The following is a 13,301-nucleotide window of genomic DNA, read 5'->3' on the forward strand; positions in this document are numbered from 1 at the left end:
TACTATTCTGAATCTTTTCTTTCAAAAAGTGTGACCAGATTATACATATGTGAATAACTCAGAGTATTAGAATTTTATATACTTTTGTTGAAAATCATTTTACATCTTCTAAAATTTGTCATCGTCTTTTCAACAAATACACTGCTTTTTCTTTGTAATACTTATTTAGCTTCTGAAGCACATTCTCTGTCACCTCTTTACCAATAAGTAAGTTGTTAGTGGAGAAGTATTGTCATAAACATTGTTCGTTTTGGGGACCGTAAGGATCTCATGTTTGATTTTCTTCCCCTACCTCATCATTGATATATATTTAGGATGGTACACTACAATAATTGGAATTCTATAGGCATTTCAAGTTTTTTCTCTCTTTCCCCCTACTATTTTGATGAGTAAATGTATATCTTTAGCTCAGATTCATGCAGTGTTTTGCATTTGTGTTAAACAGTAGAATTATAAAATGGAAGTGTTGTGTTATGATCACATGAAATATTATCAACTGTATATAAAGCTAATCTTATAAGCTTAGCAGAAATTTGGGTCTATATAATAGGATTACAAAATAGTGTATGCTATATGACACATATAGCAAAATATTGTATATATAAAAACGAACTAGAAAAGAACACAAAAAATATGAAAAGAATTGATTTGGAAAGGTGATTTTTGTGGGTGAATTTTTCTTTATTTCAATACGTCTGTCATTCTAATGATGTTTATACAGTAAACTATTTAAAAATTTTAGGCAATATCGTCTATTGGCTCATGTATCTTAGATTACTAAATGTTCTGCAGTAAAACAGCTCTCTACAAAAGCAGAACTGTTCTCCTCCCTTTTGTTTTTTCCATGTTTTTATTTCAATTCCAGTAACACACAGCATAATATTGGGTTTAGGAGGAGAATTTAGTGAATTATCACTTACATACAACACCCAGTGCTCATCACAGCAATTACCCTCCTTGATACCCATCACCCATTATTCCATCCCATCCCCCCCACCTACCTCCCTTCTGGCAACCCCGGTTTGTGTTCTCTTTGCTTTAGGTCAAAATACAAAGGTCTTCATGGAACAAGCAATAGGTGTTTAATAAATCGAATTCTTGAGCCAATATTAATGTGTTGAGCCAATATTAATTTGCCATTAGAACCTAATCTGTTTTTTAAAATAAGATTTTTTTAAACCCCTATCGCTTGGGCTTAATGTTTATTATAAAAATACCACTTGCTGTTCTGTATCTTTGAAAGAGTATGTTTTTTTTTCTCCCTGCCTCTCCATCTCCGTCCTCCCCACGCCCTCCCAGGGAAATCCGAAGAACCCAACTGTGCTTGCGATCAGTTCCGCTGTGGCAATGGCAAGTGTATACCTGAAGCCTGGAAATGCAACAGCATGGACGAGTGCGGAGACGGCTCTGACGAGGAGGTCTGCGCCCGAGAAGCCGACCCCCCGACATCCGCTTCCTTTCAGCCCTGTGCCTACAACCAGTTCCAGTGTCTGTCTCGGTTCACCAAGGTTTACACGTGTCTCCCCGAATCTCTGAAATGCGACGGCAACATTGACTGCCTGGACCTCGGAGACGAGATCGACTGTGACATGCCGACCTGTGGGCAGTGGCTAAAATATTTCTACGGTACTTTCAATTCTCCCAATTACCCGGATTTCTATCCTCCTGGAAGCAACTGCACCTGGTTAATAGACACTGGTGATCATCGTAAAGTCATTTTACGCTTCACCGACTTTAAACTCGATGGTACTGGTTATGGCGATTACGTCAAAATATACGATGGGTTAGAGGAGAATCCACACAAGCTTTTGCGTGTCTTAACGGCTTTTGATTCTCATGCACCTCTTACGGTGGTTTCTTCTTCCGGGCAGATCAGGGTCCATTTTTGCGCTGACAAAGTGAACGCTGCAAGGGGATTTAATGCCACTTACCAAGTAGATGGCTTCTGTTTGCCTTGGGAAATACCCTGTGGGGGTAATTGGGGGTGTTACACAGAACAGCAGCGCTGTGATGGGTATTGGCATTGCCCAAACGGAAGGGATGAAATAAACTGCACCATGTGCCAGAAGGAAGAATTCCCCTGTTCCCGAAACGGTGTCTGTTATCCTCGTTCTGATCGCTGCAACTACCAGAATCATTGCCCAAACGGCTCAGATGAAAAAAACTGCTTTTTTTGCCAGCCAGGAAATTTTCACTGTAAAAACAATCGTTGTGTGTTTGAAAGCTGGGTGTGTGATTCTCAGGATGACTGCGGTGACGGCAGCGATGAGGAGAATTGCCCGGTCATTGTGCCGACCAGAGTCATAACTGCAGCCGTCATAGGGAGCCTTATCTGTGGCCTGTTACTGGTCATTGCCCTGGGATGTACCTGTAAGCTCTATTCTCTGAGAATGTTTGAACGAAGGTGAGTATCAAGACAAAACTGTAGTGGTTGTGCCTTCTGCAATACACATGGTCCCAGTGTTTGCAGCAGAACTTTAGCGTCATCAGTGTTAGACTTTGGTTTTATACCATTTTTGGAAATAGATAACTGTCTTTCATGATTTATGAAATTAGTGTGAAAAGATTAAGACCCAAGAGGCTAAACACATTTTAAAAACTAATAAATACTGAGAGTTATGAGGTGAGAAAAACCAATCTGTATTTACCAGTTTCTGTTTTCAGATTAATCTGTTTTATAGGAACTTTGCAAGCTGCAGTTCTCAGTTGTAATGTTTTAACCCGTGTTTTTATAAATAGGAATTCGACAGTTGCAAATATTTGAGAACCTACTATGTTCAAAGCACTATACAGATGAGTAGAAAATGAATAAGGCATAATTTCGCAGGCACTTTAGAGTTAGGAGGAAGTCATTGGTGGGTGGAATAAGATGACGAAAATACAAATGCTGTAAGAACTATAAAACAAAGTGGTATAAAAGTCAAAAGATACCTAATTTGATGAGGGGATTATGGAAGGGCTTTTATTGAAGAAGTGCCATTTGAAATCTGTAAGCAGAATGTAGACAGGGAAAAGGTCTTGTAGTTGAAAAAATTAGCCTGGGAAAATGCATAGAAGTAGGAATCCCCAGCATTGTTTGGAAAAGTAGCACATAGTTCAGGATGTCTGGAGCCTAAGGTACATATGAAGGGCTGAAAGGTGAAACTTGGGACATGGGCTAGTGTCGTGTTGTGGAGGACCATAAGAGCCATGTGTCAGAGTTCTCAGTTACGTAAGAAATGGTTAAGTATTAAAGGGTGACCTGCAGGAAGGTTTTCTTCCACGTGGTGCAGGATAGACTGGACCTGGGAGAAGCTGATGGCAGAGAGAGGTCCCTTAGGAGGCTGTCGTGGAGACAGTGACCCTACATTCCAGGAGAGTTACAAATAATAGATTCAACAAGGAACTTCATGTCCCAGACAACTAAGCTAATAGATGCACAGAATCAAAGTAATCATGCTGCATCTTGTCTTTGGGCAAGTATAAATGGCCAGAAGATTTTTTACTACATTGCAGCGTAAGAGCTTAATGAAGAGTCCGAGGTCTTGAGTTTAGGAACAAGCTATGCAAGAAAGTACATTAGCAACTCATTTCACTCTTTTCCTCATCTGTAAACTAAATGTGTTGAACTGGATGATTACTTCCACCTAAAATCCAAAGCCCCTTATGTTCTTAGGGGTTTAAAAATCTCATACCTTTACCTCTTATGGGGATTTCTAATTCATTAGAACTTAGTGATCCAGGCTTCTAATATAAAGCCCCATGAGGACAGACTGTCTTCATCTTTGTATTCTCAGTGTAGGAATGGTATAGATATTCAATAAATGTTGGTTGACTAAGCTTTAAAAATGGTCAAATATATTAAGGTTCAGATTGTTTTAATTCTTGATTCAAAAATCATTAGTTTGTCTTGCCTTTTTTTTTTTTTTTTTTTTTTGAACCCTTTTTATCACCCTGTTTTCTCTCAAAGGTCATTTGAAACACAGTTGTCAAGAGTGGAAGCAGAATTGCTAAGAAGAGAAGCTCCTCCCTCTTATGGACAATTGATTGCTCAGGGTTTAATTCCACCAGTTGAAGATTTTCCTGTTTGTTCACCTAATCAGGTATGTTGCAGTTTATGATTTCTGTCTCATGAAATGAATTCTATATTTGTATATATGATAAAGGACCTTTGTCATAATTTTTGCAGTCAAGTCAAGGATTAAATATATGGAGGATTTGAAATTTTAATTGTTTCGTTATATTTTAACAAATGCTACAAAATCAGTTTTTCATTCTTCTGATTTAGTTATGTGATTCTTAAGCATTTTACTGTTTAGGATCATTTGGCGTATTAAAATTCAGAAGTCAAGTTTGGTAAGTTATTTTCTATTTGAACTAAACATCTAAAGGATTAAGAATGAATGTTAAAATTAGTATGCTAGTAATATATTAGTAACATGCTAGATTAACTAGTTAATAAGTAAAAGCAATTGCAACTAAGTAACATTTCCACCTGACTTTGAGGGAAAACTTCTTCATAGCTAGATTTTATAGTGTTTCAGAATTCATAGTATTTTAAATAGTAACTGGTTACATATTTAGTAACATGCTGGTTAACTAGTTAATGATAAAAGTAATTGCAATGAAGTTAACATTTCCACCTGACTTGAGGGAAAACTTCTTCACAGCTAGATTTTATAGTGTTTAAGAATTCATATCATTTCTTTAAATAGTAACTCATTCTTTATTAATGTTTCTGAATTCTTTAAATTTCTATTAGCACTTTTTAAAAAATTTCTTTTTCAAGAACGACTGGGTGGGTGGCTCAGTCAGTTAAGTGTCCGACTCTTGATCTCAGCTCAGGTCTTGATCTCAGGGTCATAAGTTTAAGCCCCACATTGTGCTCCATGCTGGGCTTGGAGCCTACTTTAAAGAAATAAAATAAATAAATAAATAAATAAATAAATAAATAAATAAATAAATAAATAGAATCTTTAAAAAATAAAGGCATAAGGATGTATACATTTAAAAATGTAAATTCATCCAGAAATATTTATAAAAATTGATAAACATTGTTTTCCCAGTGATCTAATTCTGTGCAAAAATCCCAGTGATCTAATTTCTGGTAAATAAGATTACTGATTACAGTCTGTCACCTTTATTTGACTTTTAGGAAATATTTGGTGAGAATTTATAGTTTTAAAAACATTTCTCTGGGGGCGCCTGGGTGGCACAGCGGTTAAGCGTCTGCCTTCGGCTCAGGGCGTGGTCCCGGCATTATGGGATCGAGCCCCACATCAGGCTCTTCCACTGTGAGCCTGCTTCTTCCTCTCCCACTCCCCCTGCTTGTGTTCCCTCTCTCACTGGCTGTTTCTATCTCTGTCAAATAAATAAATAAAATCTTTTAAAAAAAAGAAAAAAAAAAACATTTCTCTGGATTGTTACTTTGTTAGTAAACAATTCAGAAGCTCCACTGGTTGGAATTTTGTGTCCAAAATAGGAAAAAGCTATAGTCTATTGACCCTGCCATGTGGAAGGTTTCTTTTAGGTAGGAACTCAAAAAGTGGTTAATTCCACCCACCCACCCACTCCACCATCTGCCACCCACCACCCCTATACCCTAAGGCTGCCTTCAAGAGTTTAGCCAATTGTCTAGTTAGAGGAAGCACAGTCTACATAAGGCAGCTCTGATCTTTATAGAAATTATAAGTTCAGGGGTTCCCAAAATGATTTTCAGTTTTGACAATTCACTGCATGGACTCAGAACCCATTAAAAGCTATTATACTCATGGTTATGGTTTATTACAAGGAAGGACCTAGATTAAATCAGCCAAAGGAAAAGACACATAGAACAGGGTTCAAGAGGGTAGCAAACACAGATCTTCTAGTTCTCCTCTCCCCATAAAGTCAAGACAGTGTTACTCTCTCAACACAGGTGTATGACAGTGTGCACAGAATATTGCCAAGGAAGGAAGCTCACCCAGGACTTGGCCTCCAGATTTTTTACTGGGGCTCCATCACATAGGAATGATGACTGTACATGTGGCTGATCTCAGTCCCCAGCCCCTGCAGAGTTTGACTGATAGCGCTGACCCAGAGCACCCACCCTGCATCACATTGCTGGTGTGGCTTCCAGTCTCCCCCTCAGACACAGTGTTCTCTGTATCTGGCTGCCCCAAGGCCCCAGGCAGGGACACCCCTGTCATAGAAGACATTATAAGAGCTTAGAGATCACATCCCAGAAGTAGAGGGCAAAAGTCAGACCTCACTGCGGTACGGTTTAATTCTTTACTACATACTACACCATCCTTTAGGTTTATGTTACCCTTAGGAGGGAATTCTACTTCAACAAAGTTTTAAAAGTACGTTTATGAATTGTAAGGTGGATTTTATTCAGTTTATGAGGTTAAACTTTCAAGTTTAAAACTTTTGGTAACAAATTCTCAAATTTTCATAAGAGTTTTTAAAAAGAAAAACAATATTCTAAATTACTATCCCATTCAAAAATAGAAATGTGTTCTAAAGAATGCTTTCTTCTGCATCATAAACTGAAGAAGTATATAAAATTATTCCTAAAACATTCATGAGATCCCCTTATAGAATCTAATGTTAAATTAATTTTAATTAAACAGACTTATAACTAGGTAGAGAGCTTCACCTCGCTATGACTGACTGTAATGTGAAAGTCGGCATTGTGGATCTTGATGGGAGATAGCTGCATAGAAGGGAAGCTTAGCTGCAGAGCCTTCTGTTCGTGGCTGGATTAAATTGGTGCTCACACAAAAGCCTTAGAACTCAGATGCCGAATGGTGAGGACCACATCTATGGAGAAGTTCCTTAAGGATATGAACCATTTTGTTTTTCAGTTTATAATTAGGTACTTGGTGGAACATCTTGACTCATTTGTATAGCAAATCTGTGATGCTGATATTCAGATTTCTTATTGACAATCTGTGCTTTACTAAGGCTAGGTTATTAAATATTCCTATGAAAGTAGTTTCCTTGCTTTCTCTGAATTATATTACTGAGTTTATGTTTTACAAGTAAACTTAATACCCATCTTGAAGAAAGATAAAGAGCACATGCTATCACATCTTTCCTTTCCCTCATTTCTTCTGTGAGAGTAAAGGCAGGAGCTATTCATTTTGGCAGAGGGAATTTATATCATCATTGAAAAGGGAGTACATCAACTCACCATTCTTTCCTGGAAATACTGTGTTTTAAATACCAAATGCCACAACTGAAAACTGTGTCTGTTCCAAGTTTGAATGCTCCTTTTTATAACCACTAGATGGAGCCTAAAGACTGTTTTAAATAAATGTTGTATGTCCTAAAAATAATCCATAAATGTATTCATCTAGGAAAAAGTAAATTTTCAAAGAACAAGGATATGATAATTTATGCTTAACGCTAAGCTGTAGAAGATAAAACTTTAAAGACTGAGAAGAGTCCAAATGTCTCAACTACCATTGTGTACTGCTATAAGCAAATTAAGGTTTTTAGCTCGTTTCCTCTGCTGTATTACAAATTAATTAATAATTTTATTTATGACAATAAAAATCAATCTTCATTGTCCATTCATTCAGCAAATCCTTGAGAACCAACTGTGAAATGTAACTTTCACATGTTTTAGAAAGTTTCAGTTTTGTAAATCAAATCTCACTTGTTCTATGTTTTTAAAAAAAAAAAAAAGGCATAAAACAGATGAAGGGCCTAGTTTCCATTCCTAGCTAGAGAAGTATCAAATAATTTTATTTTTCAGCTTCGGTACGCTTTTAGATTGGATTACAGTGGGCAGTTTTAAAATGAAATAGTTGTTGTAATTGATACTGAACATCATTTTAAAGTGAAGTGTCCAGAAAATCTAAAGCAGGTGAACAATGGTATAAGTTACAGATTAGATTCTGTAGTAGGGTGAACCTGTATAGATGAGAGAATTTACTTCATCCTTCGTGGACCCTAACAATCAATAATAGCATCTTTAACCACAACACATTCTTATTCAGAGGGTGTTTTTTATTTTCATACTTCATCGTTAGCTATCTTAAGATCTTTTCTTATTTTTTGTAGGCTTCTGTTTTGGAAAACCTGAGACTAGCAGTACGATCTCAGCTTGGATTTACTTCAATCAGGCTTCCGATGGCAGGCAGATCCAGCAACATTTGGAATCGTATTTTTAACTTTGCAAGATCACGTCATTCGGGGTCATTGGCTTTGGTCTCAGCAGATGGGGATGAGGTTGTCCCCAGTCAGAGTACCAGCAGAGAACCTGAAAGAAATCATACCCACAGAAGTTTGTTTTCCGTGGAGTCCGACGACACAGACACAGAAAATGAGAGAAGAGATACGGCAGGAGCATCTGGGGGGGTTGCAGCTCCTTTGCCCCAGAAAGTCCCTCCCACGACAGCAGTAGAAGCAACAGTGGGAGCCAGTGGAAGTTCCTCAACTCCGAGTACGCGAGGTGGCCACACAGAGAACGGAAGGGATGCGACAAGTGTGGAGCCCCCGGGTGTGAGTCCGGCCCGTCACCAGCTCACAAGCGCACTCAGTCGAATGACTCAGGGGCTGCGCTGGGTACGTTTTACGTTAGGACGATCCAGCTCCGTAAATCAGAACCAGAGTCCTTTGAGACAGCTTGATAATGGGGCACATGGAAGAGAAGAAGATGATGATGTCGAAATGCTGATTCCAGTTTCTGATGGAACTTCAGACTTTGATGTGAACGACTGCTCCAGACCTCTTCTCGATCTTGCCTCAGATCAAGGACAAGGGTTTAGACAGCCATACAGCGCCACAAACCCTGGAGTAAGGCCAAGTAATCGAGACGGCCCCTGTGAGCGCTGTGGTATTGTCCACACTGCCCAGATACCGGACAGTTGCTTGGAAGCAACACTGAAACAGGAGACGAGTGATGACGAGGCTTTGTTACTTTGTTAGGTACGAATCGCAGCGAGGGAGATTGTGTATGAGTTGGAGCAATATCCATTCGTTGTTTTGTAACTTCACAATTAAACTCGTTTTAATTTAAAAACAAAAAAGATGCAGGGTGATTTCTTATTATCATATCTTAGCCTGCATGGTTAAATTAAACAACTTGTAACTCTATGAACTTTAGAGTTTACTATTTTAGCAGCTAAAATTGCATTATGTATTCATATTGTTCAATAATGTTCTTCCGTTTGTTTCTAATTGTTTTTATCCTGGTACTGTAGTTCACGGTAGAAGTATGGCTGCTGAAACTCATTCAACTGTCAGTTTCTCTCTCCTATGTTAAAACATTTGTTTGTACAAAATAATACCTTCTTTTCATTGAACCCTTTATGCTTTTTGCCAATACATCTTGCAACTTAATATACCAGATGTTAGGGTTGTTAATGTACAAAAAAAGGCCCCTTATATTCACCTGTGTTTTTATTTATGTAACATTTATCTAAATATTATTGGATTTCATCATAACATGCGCTTGTCAAAGGGAAAAACCTTGTCTAAAAATTTTTCTCTTACGTTTAACATTCAGTGATGTGAAATTTAGGTAGAGTTAGATAAATTAATGGCAAAAACAAAACTTTTATAGATTTTCTAATGTTGACTTTAATACTCTAATATGGTACAAGCCAAATGGTAAAAATCCCCAGTCATTTCTTTTTTTCATCTCTATTTAGGGACAGAATTAAACAGATGAAGATACTCTACTATGCATTAAATCTTGAACTTTATAAAATATGTACAAAAATTGTACAAGATAAGTTCCAACTGGTAATGTCCTTCCCTGGTACAGGGTTATGCTTGTATTGGACCCTAGGGATTTGCACTAAAATCATATCAAGGTCACAGATGAGTTTAGTGCACAAGCACTATCACTTTAAATACTGTCATTTGCTATCACAATGACTATATATTTCCATAGCTTGGGGGGGGGCATTTTTATTACAACTTGAAATTGCTTTGCTGGTTTCATATTTATTTGTCGTATTTAAAGACTGCTTTATTGTAAGAGTGATTTTCAATATATTTTATTCATGGGGGGGATCGTGCTACATGTCGAAAAGCAAATTAAGAAATCATTCAGATCCACCCCCTTTTTTAAGTAGAATGAATTGCAAACCCCACATATTTTTTTATTGTCAATTCTTGTTTATTTATTCCTTAGCTGTCTGTTTTAGTAGCTTAATGATTGAGTATGAAAAATGTATTTCTGTGTGATTATTGCTATTTATTAAATTTCCAATACTTTGCCGAATGTCATTTTAAAGCATGTTTGAGGTCTTGTGTATTTGTCGTGTTATGCTGTCAGGAAGAACTGACTGAAATGTTTTAATATGTATCAAAAATTAAAATCACTTTTTTTGTATTGCCTTGAGGTACTTTTTAAATCAGAGTTGCTCTTTATTTTTGTTGCATTTTAGTACAGATAACAGATTCAAGCTGTAAGATATGCAGTGTGTCTAGAAGAAAAAGGGCGGATAGTCTTCTTTAACCACTTTGTAGTAAAACAGTAGGTTACACCAGCAATCGAGGGTAAAACTTCCTAAGGAACTGAATAAATTTGCCTTAGAAAACGCTGCTTCTTAATGTTTCTTAGAAGATGCAATAACTCAATCGGTTCTCTTTTTATATGATTTTCAGATGCATTTCAGACCCCTATAGAATATTTTCCTGGCAGAATTTGCATTACCTAATTAATCTTGTTTAGGTCCTACTAATAATATACTATATTATATACATTTCTTGGTTTTGTTTTTTGGCATGTGTCTTAATTTCTTTTTTTAAGTAGCTAATACATCTTCCTAGTTCAAACAGTAAAAAGTAAGTCTCTCCCCTATCCCTGACACCCATCCTTTAGTTCCTTTCCAAAGAGATAAGTACCATACCAGATTCTGTATACCCCTCCAGAGATAGATACCAGGTAGATACATAAATGTATCCATATATATAAATGCCATATATGGTAATACAAATGTAACATACTACGCATACTTTTTTTGCACCTTTTTTTAAGGGAAAAATGTATCTATTTGAGTTGGAATATTACAACTAAAGTTGGGTATTTCTGTTACTTGATTTTTCCCATTTAAATCACAGTCTATCCTGATTTTAAGGCTCCATTTTTCTCCCAGTTAATTTTATCCTGAAGCTCTTTATTAAATAATTCATTCTTTCCTTACTATTTGAAATGACCCTTTTATCATATGATAATTTACATATCTCTTGGATATATTTCTAGACTCCTCTTCAATTGATCTACCTTCTTTTTTTATACTAGTCCTACACTGTTAATAACTAACGTTTAAATATTTCATACATTCTTGCTTATTTTTCTATTTGAACTTTAGAATTCACCTACTGAGTTTCACAAAACAAATCCATCAGTACTTTGGGCGGGGGGACAGTTTTAATTTTACAGATTAACCTAGGAAAATTTGACATCTATCATGTTAAAGCTTCTTAATCATGGTGCCTATCAAAAAATGGTGCCCATTTGTTCAAGCCTTTTTTTATTGTCATTTCCTTCAGACATGTTTCACATTTCACTTTATAGAGCTCTTATACATTCTTAAGAGTTTAATCTTTGGAATCTCATTGGATTTGATACCAATATTAAGGGAGTCCATTCTGTTAATTAATTTTCTACCCAGCTACCAGACTGCCAATCTCTTATAGTTAGTAATATTATTTAATTCTTTCGCGTTTTCCAGTTACACAATTATATCTTCAGTTTGCATACGTCTTTACATTTTAATTGCACTGTCTAGTACTTCTAGAATCATGTTAAATATATAGTTAACCATGTTAAGGAGTATCCATTGATCCCTATGTTTTAAAAAAAAAAACAAGAATGCATGTTGAATCTTATCACATGCCTTATCACTATGGAGATGATCATACGATTTTTCTCCTTTGATATTTTAATATGAATTTTATTAATATACTTGTAATTTTGAACCATTCTTTCATTCCTGAAATAAACTACTTGACCATGTGTATTTTTTTAATATATTGGTAGATTATATTTTATTTCAGATATTTGCAGCTGTATCCATCAATGAGATGAGTCTATAGTTTGTGTGTGTGTGTGTGTGTGCGCACGCGTGTGTGTGTTGTCTTTATGAGGTCTAGTTGTTTTATGCTGGAGAATTCACAAACTTTCCTTCTTTTCCTTTGCTCTGGAACAGTTTAAATTGCAATGGAATGAACGTTCCTTAAAATTTCAGTGAGATTACCTGGGTCTGATGGATGTTTGGCAAGGAGCTCTTTGACAACTTTGTCAGTATCTTCTGTGGTAATTGGTCTGTGTAGTTTTTCTATCTTAGCTGAGATCATAAGTCATCCATTTCACCCAGATTTTCAAATTTAGTTGCCTAGAGTTGAGCAGAGTTATCTCTTTGTGCATATGGCTCTCACTTGTGTATTATGTTTGCTCCTTTATTTTCTTAATTAAGATAGCTAACAGTTGACCTTTTAAAACATTATTTGTTTGTTTCTTCCAGAGTGGTATGTTTTGAATGTCTCTCTTCTATAATTCTTCTGTTTTCCACTTAACTGACTTTCACTTTAATAAATTTCCTACTTTTTGCTTTTCTTAGTTCATTTGCTGTTTTTTTCCCCTAACTCCTTGAGTTAGAACTTCATTCATTCATTTTTATTTCCTAATTATTAATATGAGATTTAAGATATAGACTTAATTTTAAGCACTGCTTAAGCTGAATCAGTTAGATATATTAGTGTTGCCATTACTTTTATATTCTAGGTGTTGTGAAGTTTCAGTATTTATTTCCTCTTTAATCCAAAAGTTATTTTACAGAGGAAAGTTTTTTCCTTTTTTCTTTTCTTTGCTTTTTTTCTCTCAGATAATGGGATTTTTGGTGTGAGTAGTTTTGTTTTCTGATTCTTAACATTAATTTTCATTTTTATGGCATCAAGATCAGAAAATGTTATGTGTATTATTTGGGGAGATTTGAGTTTATTGTACCTTCTCAATTTTTTAAATGTTCCAGCAACACTTTTTTAAAAAGTGTATTCTCTGTTTACAGGATACAGATCTTAGTAGATATTACTAATTTATCATGTTGTTTAGATCTTCTCCACAGTACTTTGTCTTGTCTCAGTCTATCAGAGCTCCAGAATTAGTTTGGAAGAGACTAGAAACCAAAGAGGCTGTGTTAGGGTTCTGTGGACCCCAGCCCTGCCTTAGGCCCCAGCCCTCATGTTATCAGCCAGGACTGAGACCATAAGCATAGGATGAAGGGGAGTCTTTCTACAAGCTATTGAGGTTTTAGTCTACCACTGCTAACCACCATCATCTCCTGTTAAGCTGGAAATAAATGGGCAAGACAGGGTAA

The 13,301-nt window shown here is 36.3% G+C and overlaps 1 protein-coding gene across 2 annotated transcripts in view; it reads left to right on the plus strand.

Annotated features, from left to right (window-relative positions):
• The window catches only part of LRP12 (LDL receptor related protein 12), a 72,285-nt gene extending 61,966 nt beyond the window's left edge, over positions 1-10,319 (plus strand). For both annotated transcript variants that reach the window (XM_045805814.2, XM_045805815.2), the window contains 3 exons: positions 1,300-2,404; positions 3,950-4,082; positions 8,032-10,319. In XM_045805814.2, coding sequence (XP_045661770.2) covers positions 1,300-2,404; positions 3,950-4,082; positions 8,032-8,898 — 2,105 coding nt within the window. In that variant the 3' untranslated portion in view covers positions 8,899-10,319. The remainder of the gene's footprint in view (positions 1-1,299; positions 2,405-3,949; positions 4,083-8,031) is intronic.
• Positions 10,320-13,301: the final 2,982 nt, after the last annotated feature.

This window comes from Ursus americanus, chromosome 9 (assembly GCF_024610735.1).
Source record: "Ursus americanus isolate L20-20 chromosome 9, mUrsAme1.1.p, whole genome shotgun sequence".
NCBI lineage: Eukaryota > Metazoa > Chordata > Mammalia > Carnivora > Ursidae > Ursus > Ursus americanus.